Genomic DNA, 20,271 nt, shown 5'->3' on the forward strand with positions numbered 1-20,271 from the left:
GGTGTGAGTTGGAGTTGGAGGTCAGCGGCTTTTTCTCCGATCGGAGATCGTTGAGTGGGATTATTGTTGATCCGGTCCTCTCCTTAGGTCATTATTCTGTTCTCCCGTGCTTCTCTACCTCAACTCACTTGGACAGCTCTTTCTTCTTGTTTTCCTCTCTCCTGCCGGCCTCCCTTGGATTCAATTAAAAGCAGAGTGTATCCTCAGCTTCTCCTCTGTCCATTTCCCCGATCTCCCGCCCAATCTTACAATAAATACACTCAACCTTCAGTAAATAACCATCTACCATGCCTCCCCCACCAAGTCAAAGAGGAGACATCGAGCCGCCAGCGGAACTTACTCGCGAAGCCGCCAAGGGCTTCATGACTGGCGTGTTCCGAGTATGTACGCCAATCACAACCCTTCGCAACGGAGACTAACATCTGCTTCTTTACTGCGCTATAGTTCGGCTCCGTGTCCATCCTCGCCCATATGATCCTGATCCTCCCTCACCCATTCACTTTCACCGCGCCTACACCACCCGTCAGGCCTGACGCGCCACCCCGTCCACGCCCCTCGCCGTTCTCCCCTGCCGGACTCCGCTCGCGATTGTTCTACCGACCGCTCGAAGGCTTCTCCGAGTGGATCTCGCCGACGGCACGCGTCTACCGCGGCCTGACGCCTCAATTTAAGGTCTTCCTGCAGATTGCCGCGATGACGCTGGGTGGGTGTATCTGGGCGGAGCGGAGGGTGAATGATTACATCGAGCTGGTTCGCCGCATTAAGCGCGCGGAGCGGCGGCAAGCTGAAATGGAAGAGAGATCTCGTCCATGAGGAAATCCTGCGGGATTCCGGAGCTGCGGGATTCCGGAGCTTCGCCGGGACCCTCTTTCGTTCAATAATTCCAGAAGCTATCCGTAACAGCTCTGCTCCGACGGGGTTGGTGCTTGGGTGGCTATTCGGCTACTCCGTACAGACAACAAACAGACCGCAGAACCCCCACCGTTCTTCCTTCCTGCCACCCCTTACCCCTGGAGCGATCGGGCTGAAACGAGGCCCCCATCTGGATTCTGACCCCTGGCCTTCTCTCCCTGGACCTGCGTCGTTCAATTCCGGATGAGCGTGGAGTTGCCCGAGCTGTCGATCGGCGTGGTGGATCGTGTTTGCCCTCACTGAGTGGTCTCCTGCTCGATGCTAAGCACTACGCCCACCGGCACTAAGGAGACATCCTTGTTATAGTCGGCAATACTATCTATCACTGACAGCCTAGCCGATGCATGCGGTAGAGAACGCCTCTTACGTGACTTGGGCTCGAATGCGGATGCCATTCGATATGTGCGACCGCATGTCTCAGTGCCTCCACGGGAGGCAGGGATCCGGGACGACGTAAACAGAGTAAATCAACACCAAAATGCCCGATCGCGCGGTCTAGAAGACTTTCTTTCCGAAGTACACTCTGTTAAAGAATAAATAGAGACGAGAACCAACCCAGAAAAATCAATATGAAACACGGTACAAACGGTTCGTCCGAAGTGTTGGGCGTTTAACTGCATTCGGCCATTCCTCCCTCTCCCCTCCACCACCTTCCACCTTTTTCCTCTTTCTTACCTTCTACTCTCTCCGGCTGTTCTTTGCTGCTTCTCCTGTTCTGTTTGCAGCGCAGGATTTCCCCTTGACATCACTCCCGCCCGCGGCCTCTGATCATTCGTCGATTCCCTGCCGATCGCCCGCTCTTTTGATCCCATCCTTGCCGGATTAACCTTCACATCCCCCCGATTGATCACAATCCCCTTGTTCCCGCCGTTTTGGGTTGCCCTGACCGACGTCTCGCTGGTGGATGCGATTGCCTCCTTCCCTTCTTCTTCCGGCCACTCTCTCGAACCTACTTCCTGTTGCAATCGACCCTCTTCCTTTCGCCACATTGTTGACAGCTGCTTGACGTGTCGGCGGTGCCCATCCGTCTAAAGGTGCTAGTAGATATATTCGCTGGTGGTCCCACTTGCCTTCCTGTCCAATTGCTTCTCATGGCGCCCTGACGGATTGCAGTATGTACAGCTTGTCATGATGATTACTTCTAGGATTGTTGCTAATGCACTTCGTTCGTCTAGTGAGATCGACGTCGAGGTCGTCGATGAGATAAGTCTTTTATGCTCACCACCCTCGCGCCGCTAGCTTTTTTATTATTTTAATTTTTTAAAATTCTTCTCCCTGTCGTCCACATCTGTTTACGCCTGTCCGACTTCCACCATGGCTGAAATGGCGGTCAAAAAGCAGCGGCGGAAGAGCTTCAGCAGTGTGTTCAGTCCCTCGTCCACAACCTCGGCCCCTCCTCTCCGGCCCCGTCTCCATGATCGAACACCCTCGGACGACACCCTGACGCAAAGCAAAAAACGCCGCAATTCGGGGTTCTTTGGCCGGGCCCAGAGCCCGAATAGACGATCCACCGGCCCTAATGTCCTGCGTCGACCTGGGACGGCACACTCCGACATCACGAGTTTGTCCGCTTCATCTACGCCTGTTCTTGAGACCCCTCGACCCCGGAAGTCGCTGCAGAAGAAACGCACTTCCGTCTTTGGGTCCTTGCGGTCCTTGCACTCATTGGAAGACGATAATGACCCCCTCAGCGCGTCGGTCGGCTCGCTTGGAGACGACCAGCATGTCACTGATCCCCGACACGCGATCTGGTCGTCCGCCATTCTCCACCATGGTGAAATACAGACCACTGGCAGCATGTGGAGAAAGAAGAGTCAGTATCTCGTTCTGACAGACACGCATATCATCCGTTTCAAGAACCAGAGCAAGGCCGCCGATGCTTTTCCTTCCATTCCACCTTCCTATAATGTGCGGGCCCCGGCGCATCACCGCCAATCAATTGCCTCGATAAGCTCATTGCAGGATATGCACCCGATGGTCTCGAGCGACGCGTCTGCCGGTATTCCGCTGAATAGTATTATTGCGGTCTACATGCTGGAGGACGGGCGTTTGTCCCCAACAGTGGAGGTAGCGCACCTGGATGAGCGCACTCACAAAGCTGCCTTGGTTCAGATGCAGACGCCCGACCTTCAAGAACTGAACCTTTGGATGGTGGGCATTCGTCAGGCCGCCCAGATGGCACGCTCAAACGATCCGCTGCCGTTCACTCGAGGCTCGATCGAGTACGTGACTCGGATGCTGGAGCACGAGCGGGACTACGACCCGCAAGCTTTTCGTATGTTCCGCGTTATCCAAATCGCTTCGAGCAAGTCACCTACGCGATCTTCCTCTGATGATCTGGCGAAGTTGTCACCCACCGGCTGCTACCTCGCTCTTGGATCCCACAAAGTCCATCTTATTCCAATGCAAAAGACCGGCAGTCGATCATCAGTGGTCTCACTCACCGACTTGGAAGTGGGCGCCTCCTTTGGCTTCATGAATCTAACTGGTCTGTCGATGGAATACGGCGACGATAGCCTGCACCTTTCGTTCAGAGTCCCATTTCAGAAAACATTCAACGTCTTCCTGGCCTCGGTTCATTCGGTAGAAGTTGCTGGCTGGATTCGACAGCACACCGAGTTCCTGCGTCCTCTATGGACTAGACAGCCATATGAGTTTGTTGTGCCGCGTGAATTGCAAAATGACGACAACTTCCCGCCCGTAGCGCTGGATGAGGATTACGGCTGCTTCGACCGCACGCTGGTCGCCTACTCCGCCAGTTACGATATTGACACCTCCAACATTCGTTACACGATTGACTTGGAGTGTGAGGACGCTCCTTGCTTCCGATTACTCCGTCCGGCTTCCCCGAGACAGCCAAGATACAGCGCCCTCGAGCTGATTGCGGTCATGCGCGCCCTCCGGTATAACGAATGTTTCCGCTCAATATCTTTTCGCGGCGTCAACCTCGATGTGCTTCAGGGCCTTCGTGATATTCATGGAGCGGATATGGATGTGCACCTTGATCGTGGAGGTTGTCTTGTTCAAATCCCAGGTCAAGGGAATCTCGCCGTTCTCTCTGAAGAAATACGTGGTTTGGTCTTGAAGAGCAAATGGCTGCGGCGACTCGATTTCTCGTATTGTCTTACACGGACACCAACTTTCGACAAGGGGACTCGTGATCCAGGCTGTGGAATCCCAGAGGCCATTTTCCCTGTTTGTCGCCGGGAATTGACTAGCGTCGATTGGGTAGCCCTGAATGGGATCAAGCTCGGCGAATCGGACCTTGACTACTTGGTGGATGCGGCATCCCAACGACGGAGTCATCTGAGAGCATTGGAGGTCGGAGACTGCGGATTGTCTGTTCATGACTTAGACATGCTGCTATCAACCATTGTCGCGCAGGAGTCTACTCTCGAGGCTATCAATATCTCCGGCGTCCAGGGACGATTAAATCCCGATGTTCTTCAGCAGTACATCGGGTACTTTGGTCAGATTCGCAAGATCAACCTGTCCCGCATCTCCCGGACGTCTGGGCCCGAGCCGCTCATCACAGCAGAGATGTTGTTCAATTGGCGACTTGAAGAACTGGCCCTCAGCCGGACGACTGTCAACCGCCAGACAGTGGATGCCATCGCCACCTACCTGGCTAGTGATCGGTCCCGGAACCTCCGCGTCCTCCGGCTCGATCAGTGCGGCCTGACCGGAGAAGATGTTGCCATGTTCATGCATTCGATGGCGGCGGGTCCCGACACTTTGCGAAGCCTCCATTTGCATGTCAACGAGAACCGGCTTGACAATGGCTGTTCGTTTATTTTTGACGCAATTGCGAAAAACCAGACCCCGTCACATCTATCGATGCGGATGATTGATTTCAAAAAGGAAGACCAATTCCGGGAACTGGTGGATGCAGTCCGAAAAAACAGCAGCCTACGATATCTAGATATCTCCAAGGCGTCTCTTCCATACGATGCAGGTCCAGAGACGTGCCGCGCTCTGCAGGTCATGTTTGAGGAGAACGAGACGCTAGAAGCGTTGGACATCAGCGGGGAAAATGCGCATCTGGATGTCGCCCGATTCGGGATCGGTCTCAACCTAGCCCTGACTGGCTTGAAGAAAAATACGTCTCTCAGGGTGCTTCGAATCGAGCACCAGAAGCTGGGTCTCCAGGGCGCGAATACTCTGGCTTCGGTTTTGGAGTGCAATAACTCGCTGCGCGAGGTGCATTGCGAGAACAACGATATTAACCTTCAGTCGTTTACCGTGCTTGTCAATGGTCTGCAGTGCAACCGCACCCTGCTCAGTCTTTCATGCATGGATCGAGATCGAACTCTGTCCATCGACAAGGTGCGGCGGGAGGTTGACAATGTCCGATGGGATGCAAGCAATGTCCAAGGCTCTACGGCGAACTCGATCCGTCGCTCCCTGCATGCAGCGATGAATGTTGGCAATGCCCCCGTTGGGCATCGGTTGAGCAAACATCCACCGGCTAATGTTGCTGCCGCTCTGGAAACATCTCCATTCGCTAGCCACAACGTGGAGCTCGTCCTGCAGTCCCTGAACCGAAAATGGGACATGGAAGTCGCTCGCCTGCGCCGATATCTTCTCCGCAACTACAATATCGCTCACGGAATCCAAGACGACGTCGACGACGCATCTAGCGATGGCCGGCCCGCGACAGCCGCCAGTCTAGGTACGATGCTCGATGACCTCAAGTTCGAAGTCGCGGTATCAGCAGACGAAATCCATGCCTCGCCACCAGAAGACTCCGCATCATCTATCCACCTTGCCGAACAGGACTCGGGAAATCGGTCTCTTCCTCGTGTCCCCACAGCCGAGTTCACGTCCAACATACTGGCGCAAAGCGAACCAGATCCTCTCCCCCAACACGCTCGCGCGGCCCAGATTCTGCCCTCAGAATTCGGTCCCTCAAGCCCTATCTCTTCGTCCTCATCCTCACGCATGGCAAAGCCGGTCCCCGCCGTGCCTTCATCCGTCCACAGATCGAACAGCATTCGAAGCGCAAACAGCTCCAGCACCGTCTCAATTGGCAACCGCAGTGCGCGCAGTGCCTACGGCATGGCCTCATCCACTCTGCGCGGGTTTCTCAGTGGGAACGCCATGAAAGACCGTCGGAAGGTGCAGCACGACTCGCGTCCGCCGACGGTGTTCGTCCAGACGAATGACAAGCCGCCTCAGCTGGACTGGGCTCCGCCGAAACTCGATTTGCAGGAGCTGTGACTGCCGATTGATGTCTGCTAGCTGCGGTTTCTTTTTCGTGGTTACTGCTTGCTGTCGGATTGTAGATATCTGCTTTTGTACAGAATCAAGGTCCTTCCCCATCCTCCACCCCTCTCTCTTTCGCTCTCTTGGTCTTGGATCCTCCTTATTCATTCCCCGCACAGCTCTGCCTTCTGGCAATGATACCCTAATGCTGGTGTTTCTACACCATTTGAACTGTGTTGATCATCTGTCTTATTATCTTACTATTAAAAACCTCCTCCCCATCTCTCATAGAGATCCGATTATCATTGTTTTCTCTTGGTGTTTGCTTACATGTGCATTTGTGGGATTGAATTTCTTTACGTATGGGGCGTCTGCATCTACGAGTCATGGCGTTGAGATATATCCTCGTTTTTAATCTAATGTTATGATGCTCTTGTTTGTCCCTTGTCTTCCCGACTTGATACAGAATTATTTGGAACACAGAAAGAACTTGAGAATGGATTTCTATCGACCAATAATTGCCGTTCAAATGGGTATGGTTGTATACAAGATCCCCCGGAATGAAACCCGACAAAGACCAAACTAGAAACAAGTGAAGAAAAGGGAAAAAAAAACAATCTACTAATGTACAAGTGAAGTCCAACCAAAACTCCAAGACGATATACTTCCGTCATCTCTTTAAACCCAAGATTAGTGTACCGGTTCATTAAACACAACAACCCCGTTCTTCTCATCAAGCTCATTCTCCTTCTCGCGATGGCTACGACCTTGCTTAGCGACTTCGCGCAACTGCCGAATATAAGCATTAGCCGCGACGCCAATCTCATCCTCGCCACGGTCGTCGAGAACAGCGCGGCGGCGGCGCTGGCACATTTCGTACAGGTTGCGCGCCCGATAAGGTTCCAATTCGTTTAGTTCGTAGTCGACGGTCCATTCGTCGCCGGCCTTGAAGTTGGTAGGACGGTCGACTGGTTTTTTGTTCACTCTGTTTTTGACCGAGAGCACCATTCCGAGGAGCTCGGTTTCTTGCCCGCCCTTTTCTAGGTCTTCGGTGAACGACGGGTCGGGAGGAGCATCTGAGTCGTATATCGGGGCTGATGAGGCCTCTGAGGGAGACTCTGGCGTGTTGGTATCCGAGGAGAGGGCCTCAGACTCTTCTGAGGGTTTAGAGGGCGATGTTTCTTCTGTCACTGCTGCGGCGTCGAGGTCATCGTTAATATTATCTTTTGATTCGGGATGGAGAAGACGCTTCTGGTATGCCTCGATCTCGGCTTGGTTCTTCGTCTGGATAGCGTCGATCTCCTCGTCCGTGACGGGTTCAGCAAAAATGTACATGAATGGCGATGTTGCGTCTCTCGTTTCAAAATGGAAGCGCAGCGATTGCTTGGGGAACCGGGCAGTCGCCTTGTCTAGGACTTTATTCCACAGCCCTAAGCTCAGCTTGAACTCTTCATCTCCCAGCGCAGTGTCGCTCTGTCCGTGCAGGGCTTCATCCATCTCGGCAAGACTGATATACTGGAACCCGAAGATGCGCTCGATGTTGTGGAAAGCGACAAAAATCCCGTCCATGCGGCCGACGCGCACCTGCAGAGAATACTTCAGGAACGCGGCGCGGATCATGTCGAAGTATTCACGCTCAAAGGATTCGAAGTCACCGAACCGACCCTTGATCTCGTATCCAAGACCGTGCTCAAAGTTCTTTGCATCCATTCGAATCGAGACAACGGCACGCGTTTTCAAATCGAACATGCCAGTACCCGGCAGGCGAGGATCATAGGCATCCAGCTGGGAGCGCATGATGAAATCGCCATAGGTGGTGAAATGATAAGACTCGGGTACGGCTTCCTCTTCTTCCGGCGTGATCTTGTTCTCGTGCGATCGGCGATACCTCTCAAAATCATCCTTCGGCAAGGTGAGGAGCTTCTCCATTGATTTTCCAAGGTTCATAAGGATGTTGGCGTTATCAAACTCCTTGTCCGCGTCGATGGCGTACACCCCATCCTGGTACCGAAGGAACATGGCCGCGGGCGAGCGGAGGAGACGTGTGAAAGAACGCAACTTTTCGGAGAAGCCTTGTGATACGCTGTTCACATTGACGGCCCGCCAGCTCGAAAGCAGGTAATGGAAATGGGAGAGAACCGAAGTCATACTCGAAGAAGACCCAACGTACTTCTTCTGATGCTTGACAGCTATGTCACGTAAAGTCTCATCTTTGGACGAGGTGATGTATGCCTTCAGAGCTTCGAAATCAAACTCTGTAACTGGCATAATTGAACCCAAATATGGATCAAAGTTGTAGACACGAGACCGAGGATCACGAAGATGGTAGACGCCAGGACTGTATCGTGTTAGTTTCACAAATCATCTAGCAAAAGGAAGCAGCCTACTTGAAAAGCACCCGTTCCAGACCAAATGACAAAGTTGGAACAGGGGCCAGGGGAATATCCAATGCTTGGGGGAAGAAGAGTCAGCCGGGGTTCTGATAAATCATCCTCTAGCAACACTCACGGGTCAATGGCTGAGATCGTGCGTCTAGGGAGCCTTCGTCTTGCTTGAGTATGGACTTTGACTTGGTGGCAGGATTTTCCTCTCGCTCGCGTTTCGCCTTCCGGGGGGCGGTGGGTTAGGCTGCTCGGTCACTCGAGGAGCTGTAAACTCTTCGTTCTGTCCCTTGATCTGATGCTTGTCGGTGTCTTGCTTTTCTGCAGCGTTCTTCTTCTTCTGATTCTTGTCTGTGGCGACTTTCATGTCTGTAGCGCCCTTCCCGCCTTCAGCGACGGCTTTCATCTTTTCTAAACGGGCCTTCCGTTGTTCAGCGACCTTCCTCCTCTTCTCCTTCTTCTCCTTGTCTGCTGCGGCCCTCGCATCTTCAGCGGCGGCCTTCTTCCTTGCTTCAGTGGCCTTCTTCCTCTTCTCCTTCACCTTCTCCTTCTTGTCTTCTGCGGCCTTCCCATCTTCGGTGAGATTTTTTTCAGAAGCCTTCTTGTCTGCCTGTGCTGATGCTAATGATGTAGTCTTCTTTTTCTGTTTGGCCCGTAGCCTCGCCTTGCGTTTCGTGTTGCCCGCAAGGGGAATTTTCCTCTTTTCTTTTTTCCCTTCACCTTCTTGCTCTCCTTGTTCTTCTCGCCTTTCTTGTTCTTCTGGTGGTGGCTTTGGCTTTGGCTGGCGATTGAACTTTTTCGCAGCGCTCAAGGGCTGTGTTGTCACTTGGATGGAACCTTGAGAGTCTGGATGCAGGGTTTTGGAAGCCTTTCTATTGCGGTTTCCATCCGGAGATTCCTGCAAGAAACTCGGTTAGTTCTCCTTTCCGCGGGACAAAAGAAACGATGACAAGCTTCGTACCTGGGTCGCAGCCGCATATCCCCGAAACCGGGTTTGTGTCAGAAAGTAAGATCGTGTCTTCTTGTTTCTGCTAATGAAAAGAGGTGTGCTGTGAAAGGCGCGTAGCTTGTTGGGAGATCCAACCCGGCGTGCTAGACAGGAGAGGCAGACATGGTCGCGGAGAGGGTCTGAGACCGACCGCAGCGAGGCCCGAAACATCCGAGCCTGGAAAAGAGAGACAGAAAGATATAGAGAGCTCGCGGGCTATCAAACGGCGTTCCGGAACGGCAATTGATGGAGTTGAGAGCATCGATTCGAATCGCGCGTGTGTTTTTTTGTCTGCCGCGAGTCACCGCTTTAGAAACTAAGTGCCTGAGGCAGAGGCATGGAGAACAATGTAGATGGTTGTCCGAGAGGAAGAAATCAGGGAAACTGATATCGTCTAGTCTAGATCGGCCCTAGTAAGGAGGAAAGAGTGGGATTTGATATTGAATGGAAATTGCTGTTGTGCAGAAACCTGGATTCAACTGGAGCGGGTACATGCTGTACTGTACACCTTCGGTGTGGATGGATTTTCGGGCTAGAGATACCCAAACTGCAGATTATTCCTCTATCGAGTAGTTTTAACTATTACATATTGTCCTTGAATGACGTTCTTCAGTAGTCTCATACTAGGTATACTATCCGGGTCACTGTAAGGATCGCAGGTGGTGCCGGAGAAACACCGTCCCGGAGAAAAAAAAGTTAACGATAAGAAAATCGATGGTCAACTCGTCGCTCCTCGACCATCCACCATCCTCCCACAGCAGTTGCTTGTCAGTCTCCCGCGCGAGGTAAGTTCTCCTCTGCTCTCTGTCAATGCCTTAGTTTCCCTCTCTGTTTTCTCATTCATCGCCTTCCAATGCTTCTGTCTACCTGGAGGGGCAGCATCCATACCCCGCGGAAGAAAGCCCACAATCGCTAACCCATCACCCAGTAGTCCCTCGAGACACTGCTCCCACCATGGTTCCGGAACAATTGCGCGTCCTCATCGTCGGCAATGGCGGCCGTGAGCACGCTCTGGCCTGGAAACTGAGCCAATCGCCCCTCGTCGATGCCGTCTACGTTGCTCCCGGAAACGGCGGCACGGGGTTGGGCAACTCCAAGATCACCAACGCCAATGTCAAGGGCGATGACTACCCCGGCCTGGTAGATTTTGCGCAGACGAATAAGGTGAACCTCGTGGTGCCGGGCCCCGAGGCGCCGTTGGTAGATGGCATTCAGGGCTATTTCCAGGCTGGTAAGTCCAGTCAGGACCACTTTGACTTCCTAGCTAACACCACTTCATAATAGTCGGTATCCGATGCTTCGGTCCGTCCAAGGCTGCTGCCCGCATGGAGGGCTCGAAGACCTTCTCCAAGGACTTCATGAAGCGCCACCAGATCCCCACTGCTGAGTTTGGCAATTTCTCCGACTACGAATCTGCGCGCCGCTACCTCGACTCCGTCTCGCACAATGTGGTGATCAAGGCTGATGGCCTTGCTGGTGGCAAGGGTGTTCTCCTCCCAGCCACCAAGGAAGAGGCGCACCAGGGGCTGAAGGAGATGATGCTGGACCACCAGTTCGGCAAGGCCGGCGACGAGGTGGTCATTGAAGAGTACCTCGAGGGCGACGAACTGAGCGTGCTCACTTTCAGTGACGGCTACACCATCCGCTCGCTGCCTCCGGCGCAGGATCACAAGCGCATCTTTGACGGTGACCAGGGCCCCAACACGGGTGGCATGGGTTGCTATGCGCCTACACGCATTGCTCCCAAGGAGGTCATGGAAGAGATTGACCGGACCATTATCCAGCCGTCCGTTGATGGAATGAGAAGAGATGGTACGTGCGGCATGGCTGCCATGCAAAATTGCTGCTAACCTTTCTTCTTGATAGGCTTCCCCTTTGTTGGTATCTTGTTCACCGGCCTTATGATGACCAAGGATGGGCCCAAGGTTCTCGAGTATAACGTACGAGGCGGTGATCCCGAGACGCAGACTCTGTTGCCGCTCTTGAGCGAAGACACAGATCTGGCGCAGATCATGGTCGCCTGTACTGAGCACTGGCTCGATGGTGTCTCCGTCAAGATTGAGCCCAAGTTCTCCACCACCGTCGTCGCCGTGGCTGGTGGCTACCCTGGCTCGTATGCCAAGGGTACACCAATGACCCTTGACACTGCCCCAGCTGGTACCCTCATCTTCCACGCCGGCACGACTCTGTCCGGGACCGAGTTGCAGACATCCGGTGGCCGTGTGATCGCCGCAACAGCGACAGCATCAACCCTTGAAGAGGCCGTGTCTAAGAGTTACGAGGGCATCGCCACAATCCACTACGATGGCATGTTCTTCCGCAAGGATATCGCGCACCGGGCGTTCCGCCAGAATGCCAACACCGCTCTCACTTACGCCGCGGCAGGTGTCTCCATCGATGCCGGCAACGAGCTGGTGAACCGTATCAAGAGCTCCGTGAAGCGCACCAAGCGGCCCGGGACCGACGCCGTCATTGGCGGGTTCGGCGGCCTTTTCTCTCTGGCCGCCGCCAACCCAACTTACCACCCGCACTCGCCGACGCTCATCGGCGCCATTGACGGCGTGGGCACCAAGCTGAAGATCGCCCACACAGTGGGCATCCACGACACCGTAGGCGTGGACCTGGTCGCCATGAACGTTAACGATCTGGTCGTGCAGGGCGCCGAGCCGCTCTTCTTCCTGGACTGCTACTCCTGCGGCCACCTGGACGTACCCACAGCCACAGCCTTCGTGACCGGTGTTGCTGACGGCTGCGTGCAAGCCGGCTGCGCCTTGATCGGCGGCGAAACTGCTGAGATGCCGGGCCTCTTCATCGACGAATCCTACGACGCCGTGGGTGCCGCCGTCGGCGCCATCAACACTACCGGCGAGCACGCCCGTCGCATCCTACCGCACACGGACTCCATGCGCCCCGGCGATGTCCTCCTCGCGCTGGCTTCATCGGGCCCGCACTCAAACGGCTACTCACTGGTCCGCAAGATCGTCGACCGTGCCGGCCTGCAATACTCCGACCCGGCACCCTTCACCATGCCCGGCCAGTCGAACGAGCTCTCTCTCGGCCGCGCCCTCCTCACCCCAACCCGCATCTACGTCAAGCCCCTCCTGCACGCGCTGGCGTCCCACCCGGCTTCCATCAAGGGCCTGGCCCATATCACCGGCGGCGGACTTACCGAGAACGTGCCCCGTATGCTCCCCGCTACACTGACCGCGCATATCGACGTCCGCGCGTGGTCCCAGCCACCCGTGTTCGCCTGGCTCCAGAAAGCAGGAAACGTCTCCTCGGCGGAGATGGCTCGTGCCTTCAACTGCGGTGTCGGTATGATTATCGTCGTTGACCCGGCGGAGGAGGCTGCTGTGCGCGCCGACCTTGAGGCCCAGGGCGAGACGGTTTACCGGGTTGGAGAGCTGAAGGCTCGTGCTGAGGGTGAGGAAGGCTGTGTGCTTGGAGGCCTGTCTTCGTGGGGTGCTTAAAAATGTAGATCTGGTTTCTGGATTCGGTGGTATTATTTTGGATCTTTTGTGTTTCTTCGCTGTCTATATGAGTATGAGTGAAATGAGATATACCAACTTCTTCTTTGTTTGAGAGGACTTTTGCATCGTAGTAGAAACAGATATATATCTCAAGAATAATTTTGTTGAGGCTTATCTTCAAAAACAAGCAACTATGAAATGGATAGCTTGCAAGCTGGGTGTCATGAAGTCCTTCTACTTGGATATATATCTCCCTGTCAAACTACTCAACTTGCTCGAAATGGACCCCATGACTACAACGCATAACCACTACAAAAGAAGGCACTCACATGCTGAATCCAGGCAATTTGGTCGGAGATACAATTCAAGGTAAGGCTAGAACAGAGAAAGGAACGCGACCGGACTCCATGTACATCGCACCTACACCGTTGTCGTTGCCGCCAGATTGTTCCTCCCCTTGGGGCCGGCGATTGATTTTGTGAAAAACAAAAACATTTGGGGAAAAAAAGCAGAAGGGAGCGACGAGATAAGAAAAAAAGGGCGAGGGACTCGCGGACCGAAAGATCGCGAGAGAGAGAGAGAGAGAGAGAAAACGACAGACTCTATTCCACTAAAAATCGAGATTCCATTTTCAGGCTATCCGCTTGAGAATGCGAGTCCAATCCAACAACGCTTGCAATCCACCAGTGCCTCCATCCGGCCTTTTGATACACCAGGAACGTACGAGCGAAGACAAGTAGTAAAGCGCACAAGCTGAGATATCGTTAGCAACTACACGTTTTGATATTCCGACGGAGGGTGTTCACCTTAGAAGCACTTGCGGTGCACGATCGAGGGACCGCTCTCGTCGTACTCCTGCTTGGAGATCCACATCTGCTGGAAGGTCGACAGCGAGGCCAGGATGGAACCACCGATCCAGACGGAGTACTTGCGCTCGGGGGGAGCGATGATCTTGACCTTCATCGACGACGGAGCCAGCGCGGTGATCTCCTTCTGCATACGGTCGGAGATACCGGGGTACATGGTGGTACCACCAGACTGGAATTCTTGTCAGCCAAAAAAGCCCCCTCAAATTGGGAGAGGAAAGATCCTTACCATAACGATGTTGCCGTACAGATCCTTACGGACATCAACATCACACTTCATGATGGAGTTGAAGGTGGTGACGTGGATACCGCCGCTCTCCAGACCCAGGACGTTGGGCTGGAAGAGAGCCTCAGGAGCACGGAAGCGCTCGTTGCCAATGGTGATGACCTGGCCGTCGGGCAGCTCGTAGGACTTCTCCAGGGCGGAGCTCTGCGAGGAGGTCTGGATCTCCTGCTCGAAGTCAAGAGCGACGTAGCAGAGCTTCTCCTTGATGTCACGGACGATTTCACGCTCGGCGGTGGTGGAGAAGCTGTAACCCCGCTCCGCCAGGATCTTCATCAGGTAGTCCGTCAGGTCACGACCGGCCATGTCGACACGCGAGATGGCGTGGGGCAGCGAGAAACCCTCGTAGATGGGGACCACGTGGGTAACACCGTCACCAGAGTCGAGCACGATACCGGTGGTACGACCGGAGGCATACAGGGACAGCACGGCCTGGATGGAGACGTAGAAGGCGGGCGCGTTGAAGGTCTCGAACACGATCTGGGTCATCTTCTCACGGTTGGACTTGGGGTTGATGGGAGCTTCGGTCAACAGGATGGGGTGCTCCTCGGGGGCGACACGGAGCTCGTTGTAGAAGGTGTGGTGCCAGATCTTCTCCATGTCATCCCAGTTGGTGACGACACCATGCTCGATGGGGTAGCGGAGCGTGAGGATACCACGCTTCGACTGTGCCTCATCACCAACGTACGAGTCCTTCTGGCCCATACCAATCATGATACTGCAGCCATGTCAGCTCTTCGCCCGCTGGGCCCGAAAATGGCAGGAAGGTGAAGAATTTACCCATGGTGACGGGGACGACCGACAATGGACGCTATTGCATGTCAGTAATTGTGCAGGTGGGAAATGATCTCCGACGCAAGGGCTGGCGGGATGGCGGCCCTAACAAGGAGGAGGGGTGGGAAAGGATCAGGCTGTGGGGTTTGTACTTACGGAAGACAGCTCGTGGTGCGTCGTCACCGGCGAAACCGGCCTTGCACATACCCGAACTGGAAGCAATTCATCAGTACGAGTTCCCATCTGAGGCGTAGCGATGGCATTGAGATGAGTCTCAAGTGCCGGGGGTAGGTGGCGGGTGAGATGGGGGCAGCGCGACCGGGTTGGCGACGAGCCCCCTAAAACAGCGGATTCAAATCCATCACGTACCCATTGTCGATAACGAGAGCAGCGACTTCCTCTGTTGGAGTTGGAATGCATTAGCCAAGGGTCGCAATGTCAGGCGGCCTGAAAGACCGAGGTGGCCACAGCAGTGAGACCGGTCGGAGGGAGGGGGGGGGTGGGATGATGGTGGGAGCGAGAGTGGGAACGGGAGAGGTGGCCACAACAAACAAAGGGCGGGCAGCTTACCTTCCATGGTGAAGATTGCAGTAGAGAACTAAACGAGATGGAGAAGGAAGATAGAGGAATGGGGGAGAGACGAATGGATGGGAAGAAGAGTAAAAGGGAGGAAGAGAGAGAGAGAGGGAAGAGAGAAAGAGAAGAGGGAGGAAAGTGGGGAGAGATGGCTGGTTGGATTGGGTGTGTGCGCGAGGATTCGTTAGGACATTAGGCACGCCTACAAGGCCCTTATTATACTACATCCTCCTCCGATTCTGAAGCAATTGTTTAGTCGATCATGACGACTATACTCTTCTTCAAGGCAGCATGAATACTCTTTCCTCGCCGCCTATTCTCGTCGCTCCCGCCGTTCCTGGGAGCTGACGTATCCCACCCACTGCCAACCTCCAGGCCTTCCACGTCAACCCACCCACCCACCGGGACCCTCGATGAGGCTCCCTCCATGATTTAATTAGGCCCCGACATTCGCCCTAGTTCTCTGACAAACTCCTCCCCCACGGTCGTCTGCCTGCCCCAAACATTGTGGCGCAGCAGCGAGGATTGCAGCCTGAGGCAGCCTACGGCTGTTGACGAATAGAGCTGCTGGAGAGAAACGAGTGAACGATAGCGGGTGGATGGAATGGCACTCCAGAACACACAGAGACAACCAAGCTAGCCGACAATCTGCGGTCTGACAGTCACTTGGTTACCGCCATTTCGGCTGATATCAAGCAAGTCTAGACTGAGGGTCGGTGAGCACACTGCTGCCTGAGGCAATAAATGGTGGCCTGAGGCCGCACAGAACCCGCTGGGCGCCGCACGAATCGTCTGGAGCCATCCATCATTACCTAAGACATCCCACCTCGCCGCGGAGCTGTATAAATTTATTTTTCTTTTTCGACAGTTCACCCAACAACCAGTCCCCGTTATTTGAAATCGCCACGATTTTCGGTTGAATCTCCGCACTAGACACAATGGACCCCCAAATGAACAAGCTCCTCAAATGGAGCGTGCAAAATTCCCAGAATGCAGACGGCACCACCACCGATGCCCCGGCCAGTGCGCGCAACCTGACCCCGGACATGATCAATGCTCTGTTCGGCGGCCCCTCCGAAGCCGAGCTGATGAAGGCCGCCATGGAGGTGCTGCACTCGGACGACTCCGATCTGGAGAACAAGTTGATTGCCTTTGACAACTTCGAGCAAATGATCGAGTCCATTGACAATGCGAACAACCTGGAGCCACTGGGTCTGTGGTCCCCCTTGGCCCAGCTGCTGCAGCATGAGGAGGCGGATATCCGTCGTATGGCCGCCTGGTGTATCGGGACGGCGGTGCAGAATAATGAGAAGGCGCAGGATAAGGTATGTACTGCTGGTCTCTAAAACGTTTCCGGTATGAATTGAAGATACTGACAGATTATGTGACAGCTCGTCGTGCTGAATGTTATTCCTACGCTCGTGAACATGTCGACTACGGACCCCAACCCAGCTGCGCGCAAGAAGGCTGTGTATGCGCTTTCGTCGGCAGTGCGCAATTACCAGCCTGGCTTGAACGAATTGGTCAAGCATCTCCCAGAGGGCTACCCGAGTGACAAGGCAGATGCGGGAGATATGGAGGCAGTGGATGCCATCATGGATAAGCTGCGGTCTCACCCGGTCGAGTCCTCGTGAACGATGCCTGTGGGGCACACCGCATCTAGTCTCTGACGGAACCCAACCCGTTATTCATCATGATTCCTGATGCACTCCCTCTGGATGTGGCCTTGGGGCTGATATAGTCCCAGCGCCCGTGGATGACGTGGGCTACGTACACCCGTGATGAATCCAGGCGCTAGGATATCCGACGGTATCATCTGATATGATGATACGTGCCAAGGGCCACGAGTGTCCTTGCCAGGCTCCCTTTTGCAGGCCATATCTGTCGTGCGGCCTACTAGAGGAGCCGGAAAAGTGATTTGACCTTTATTACTGTATATAAATCATATCCCTACCATCTCACGAAGTGATCACGAGAAATGCCATTATGGAATTAATGTTAATACTGAAGATCCAGTAATCTGTGCTGCCTGTCCGTCCTGTGTTGATATAGAGCCGGCGGTTGGCCGGCGAAATGTTAGTCCGGCCTATCGTCATATTCATTCTCCCGTAGCTCTCCCGATCTCGCTCTGTTGTCACCTCACTGCTCATTCCCTGGCCTCCCCTCCATATTTTCTCGCCAACTTCCAATATGGACAACAGCAACCGCTTGTTCCGTTTCTCCAAGCCTGAGTGGCTGAACAACGCTGCCGTCCGTAACGCTGGCGTGTCCGTCGCCGGCGCGCTGGTGAGTGATCCCCCACAGCAGACCAGCCCGACCGACTAGTGTGCACCGGCATGCTCTCGCACTGGTCGCACACTGGCCACCATCCCTCTCCTCCGCTTGCATAGATGAAAGAAACGGTCAAAAGTTGAACCCAAGAACTAATGCGGAATGGTTGCACAGTTCGCCGTGGGATTCTTCTTCATGATCGATGCTGCGTCGTTCTCGCACAGCCCCCGCAATGGCTCCGACGTGCACGTCATGTTTGTCGACTGGATCCCCTTCATCTTTTCCTCGATCGGCATGCTTGTTATCAACTCCATCGAAAAGTCCCGTCTGCAGGCCGATAGCTTCAGCTACAGCGGCAGCGGTGTTGCCTGGAAGGCCCGCTTCGTCCTGTTCCTTGGGTTTTCCATGCTGGCTGGTGGCCTCGCAGGTAGTGTGGTATGGTTTCTTTCCTATCTGTCTTCCTTCTTGACCTACACCCTCATCAATTGCATCCTATGGAGCGTGGGAGACCCTCTATTTGGCTTTTGTCTTTTTTTCCAGCGACAGTTACGACCAGATCACCCCGGACTTTTCATTTCTCGATTTCATTCTTCTCGCACTACCGTCACACATCCCAGAATTGAACATCAGGCTAATCGTTTTGTTCCCTTTTTTCCCTCGCAGACGGTTATGGTCCTCAAATATCTCATCAAGGATTACCCGATTCAGACGCTCTACTTCGGAATCGCCAATGTCATTGCCAATGCTTTGACCATGCTCAGGTATGTTGTCTCTTCTGTTGTCTTGCCCATGGCATGGAGACTGATAGACTCGACTAGCACTGTTGTACTGTGGGTCTCGCAAAACATCGAAGATGACTACACTTACAATCTTGCTCTATAATATGATAACGGTGGAGATTTGGTTTGTGTGTTGTGTGTACTGTATTCGCTTTTGCCCCATCGGGGAGATTTCACATCTTTGAGCCTTTAGCAACAATTTATGTCTTTCATTTTCATCCATTCTATCGATCATCTCTAGGCTACTTTGGGTAATATCTTGATCCAATCTGACGAACCGCCCAAAGAGGGAACAATTGTTGTACATTGGTCAGAAGTTGGTAAGCTTCTGCCACGTGCACCCCACGAAATCACAGATATTCAGCACATGCTACGATGATGTTGATGACTAGCAATTAAGGAGCTAGAATTAATGCCGTCCAAGAAACCATAAAACAGACTACTGCGGGCTTTGCGATTCCTGATTAGCATTGCTGATCTTAGGCCTGATCTAGCAGCCGGAACACTTCCCACAGCCTTGAACCTCTCACAGCTTTTCCCATAGTCTACTGCACAAGGCTAGACGTACCACGCATATCTTGATCTACCGTCGACTGTTGCTCAGCACGTTTGGTGTTGAGAAACATTGAAACCGATCCTGATATACCTCAACTTGGCCACAGCATATGATACCTATGCCTTCGCTCGCTCATTACTTGATTGACTCAGCGAAGATTGTCCATCTGATAACAAACGATGTCATGATTTCAATCAATGCAGCCTTGCAGGATCTCAAGTGGCTAAGGTCAGAAACGATTTTTAAAGTTTAGGCCGAGGCTAATCTGAGCCTAGTGTAGAGTTAGCCCCATGATCTTATATAGGCATACTTCTTGATTTCGCACATACTATTGTAAATAGTAGAGGAAGTCCAGAGCAGGAGATATGTAAAGTCGGCTTTGCCCTTTCATGATGTCTACTTCCTATTCTTCTTTCCCTCATTACTCTGATCCCCTATTCCTGCCATCCAATATGCGATTCGCACTTATCGTACTCATCCTCGCCCTTCAACTCTCTGGGCCTGGTCCAACTACGGTTCCACGTGTCCTAGTTGCCAAATTATGAATGATGAATAATACGGAGGTGACGCCGGGGATCTAAAGCTGACTCCCCTATAAGCACTACTTTTGCTCTCATCCTCTCCGCCATCATGATCAAGTAGCTAGCTAACAGCGCTGTTAGAATTTGTAAACCATCTGATGATTAACGAGCGACGAGTAACATGTTAGTTCGATCTTAGTATCGAACTGAATTCCAAAAAAAGCAACCAAATTGATTGATGTTGAATCTTTCCAAATTGGCCCAATAGTTCCGGTGGGAGATTGGTCAAAATACCACTCCAGACCGATTGTCAGTACACTCGCACTGCCCATTCTAGCACACAGCTCCACCATCGTTGGTACCGTGGCACGTGCCAGCGCCACAGTCTTGAATCTCTGTCCAATAACCACCTCGGCACTGGACCTTTTCATAGGACAACACATTAGCAAAGATGGTCTGATATTTCAACGTGGATTGGTAACATACCACATCTGTCCTATCGCAACCGCAGAAGTCCCTATCTCCGTTCGAAGCTTCACAAGGACTATTCGTACGACGTTGGTCACCAGCATAGCCGGCACCGCAGGTGTCCAGAACCTCTCGTTCATAGATTGCTGAAGCACTTACGGCTGCGGCAGCCATAAGAGTGCAGAGGAGAGCTGTAACCTTCATTGTGGAAGTATTTTTAA

General features: G+C 53.4%; 8 protein-coding genes across 8 annotated transcripts; 5 read left to right on the plus strand and 3 right to left on the minus strand.

Moving 5' to 3' along the window:
• Nucleotides 1-287: 287 nt before the first annotated feature.
• Nucleotides 288-813, plus strand: N7510_006302 (uncharacterized protein; the record flags this gene model as incomplete). Its single annotated transcript, XM_056978228.1, has 2 exons — nucleotides 288-380; nucleotides 445-813. The coding sequence occupies 2 exons, from the start codon at nucleotides 288-290 to the stop codon at nucleotides 811-813; spliced, it is 462 nt and encodes a 153-aa protein (XP_056834260.1).
• Nucleotides 814-2,226: 1,413 nt separating this feature from the next.
• On the plus strand, nucleotides 2,227-6,132 carry N7510_006303 (uncharacterized protein; the record flags this gene model as incomplete). The annotated part of the gene is made up of 1 exon (XM_056978229.1): nucleotides 2,227-6,132. The coding sequence occupies one exon, from the start codon at nucleotides 2,227-2,229 to the stop codon at nucleotides 6,130-6,132; it is 3,906 nt and encodes a 1,301-aa protein (XP_056834261.1).
• A 675-nt stretch (nucleotides 6,133-6,807) lies between these two features.
• On the minus strand, nucleotides 6,808-9,657 carry N7510_006304 (Pet127 family protein; the record flags this gene model as incomplete). Its single annotated transcript, XM_056978230.1, has 4 exons — nucleotides 6,808-8,455; nucleotides 8,626-8,635; nucleotides 8,688-9,396; nucleotides 9,460-9,657. 4 exons carry the CDS (start codon nucleotides 9,655-9,657, stop codon nucleotides 6,808-6,810), a joined length of 2,565 nt encoding a protein of 854 aa, XP_056834262.1.
• A 783-nt stretch (nucleotides 9,658-10,440) lies between these two features.
• Nucleotides 10,441-12,956, plus strand: ade1 (bifunctional aminoimidazole ribotide synthase/glycinamide ribotide synthase; the record flags this gene model as incomplete). Its single annotated transcript, XM_056978231.1, has 3 exons — nucleotides 10,441-10,717; nucleotides 10,771-11,298; nucleotides 11,353-12,956. The coding sequence occupies 3 exons, from the start codon at nucleotides 10,441-10,443 to the stop codon at nucleotides 12,954-12,956; spliced, it is 2,409 nt and encodes an 802-aa protein (XP_056834263.1).
• An 807-nt stretch (nucleotides 12,957-13,763) lies between these two features.
• On the minus strand, nucleotides 13,764-15,456 carry act1 (actin; the record flags this gene model as incomplete). The annotated part of the gene is made up of 6 exons (XM_056978232.1): nucleotides 13,764-13,994; nucleotides 14,052-14,823; nucleotides 14,886-14,916; nucleotides 15,036-15,091; nucleotides 15,249-15,279; nucleotides 15,450-15,456. 6 exons carry the CDS (start codon nucleotides 15,454-15,456, stop codon nucleotides 13,764-13,766), a joined length of 1,128 nt encoding a protein of 375 aa, XP_056834264.1.
• Nucleotides 15,457-16,393: 937 nt separating this feature from the next.
• Nucleotides 16,394-17,089, plus strand: fes1 (Hsp70 nucleotide exchange factor FES1; the record flags this gene model as incomplete). Its single annotated transcript, XM_056978233.1, has 2 exons — nucleotides 16,394-16,780; nucleotides 16,847-17,089. The coding sequence occupies 2 exons, from the start codon at nucleotides 16,394-16,396 to the stop codon at nucleotides 17,087-17,089; spliced, it is 630 nt and encodes a 209-aa protein (XP_056834265.1).
• Nucleotides 17,090-17,645: 556 nt separating this feature from the next.
• N7510_006308 (UPF0220 family protein) lies at nucleotides 17,646-18,608 on the plus strand (the record flags this gene model as incomplete). The annotated part of the gene is made up of 4 exons (XM_056978234.1): nucleotides 17,646-17,741; nucleotides 17,901-18,161; nucleotides 18,390-18,487; nucleotides 18,545-18,608. The coding sequence occupies 4 exons, from the start codon at nucleotides 17,646-17,648 to the stop codon at nucleotides 18,606-18,608; spliced, it is 519 nt and encodes a 172-aa protein (XP_056834266.1).
• A 1,307-nt stretch (nucleotides 18,609-19,915) lies between these two features.
• On the minus strand, nucleotides 19,916-20,254 carry N7510_006309 (DUF1962 domain-containing protein; the record flags this gene model as incomplete). The annotated part of the gene is made up of 1 exon (XM_056978235.1): nucleotides 19,916-20,254. One exon carries the CDS (start codon nucleotides 20,252-20,254, stop codon nucleotides 19,916-19,918), a length of 339 nt encoding a protein of 112 aa, XP_056834267.1.
• Between the last annotated feature and the right edge of the window lie 17 nt (nucleotides 20,255-20,271).

Source organism: Penicillium lagena (genome assembly GCF_028827675.1).
Source record: "Penicillium lagena strain IBT 129212 chromosome Unknown utg000003l_segment0_segment0, whole genome shotgun sequence".
Taxonomy (NCBI): domain Eukaryota; kingdom Fungi; phylum Ascomycota; class Eurotiomycetes; order Eurotiales; family Aspergillaceae; genus Penicillium; species Penicillium lagena.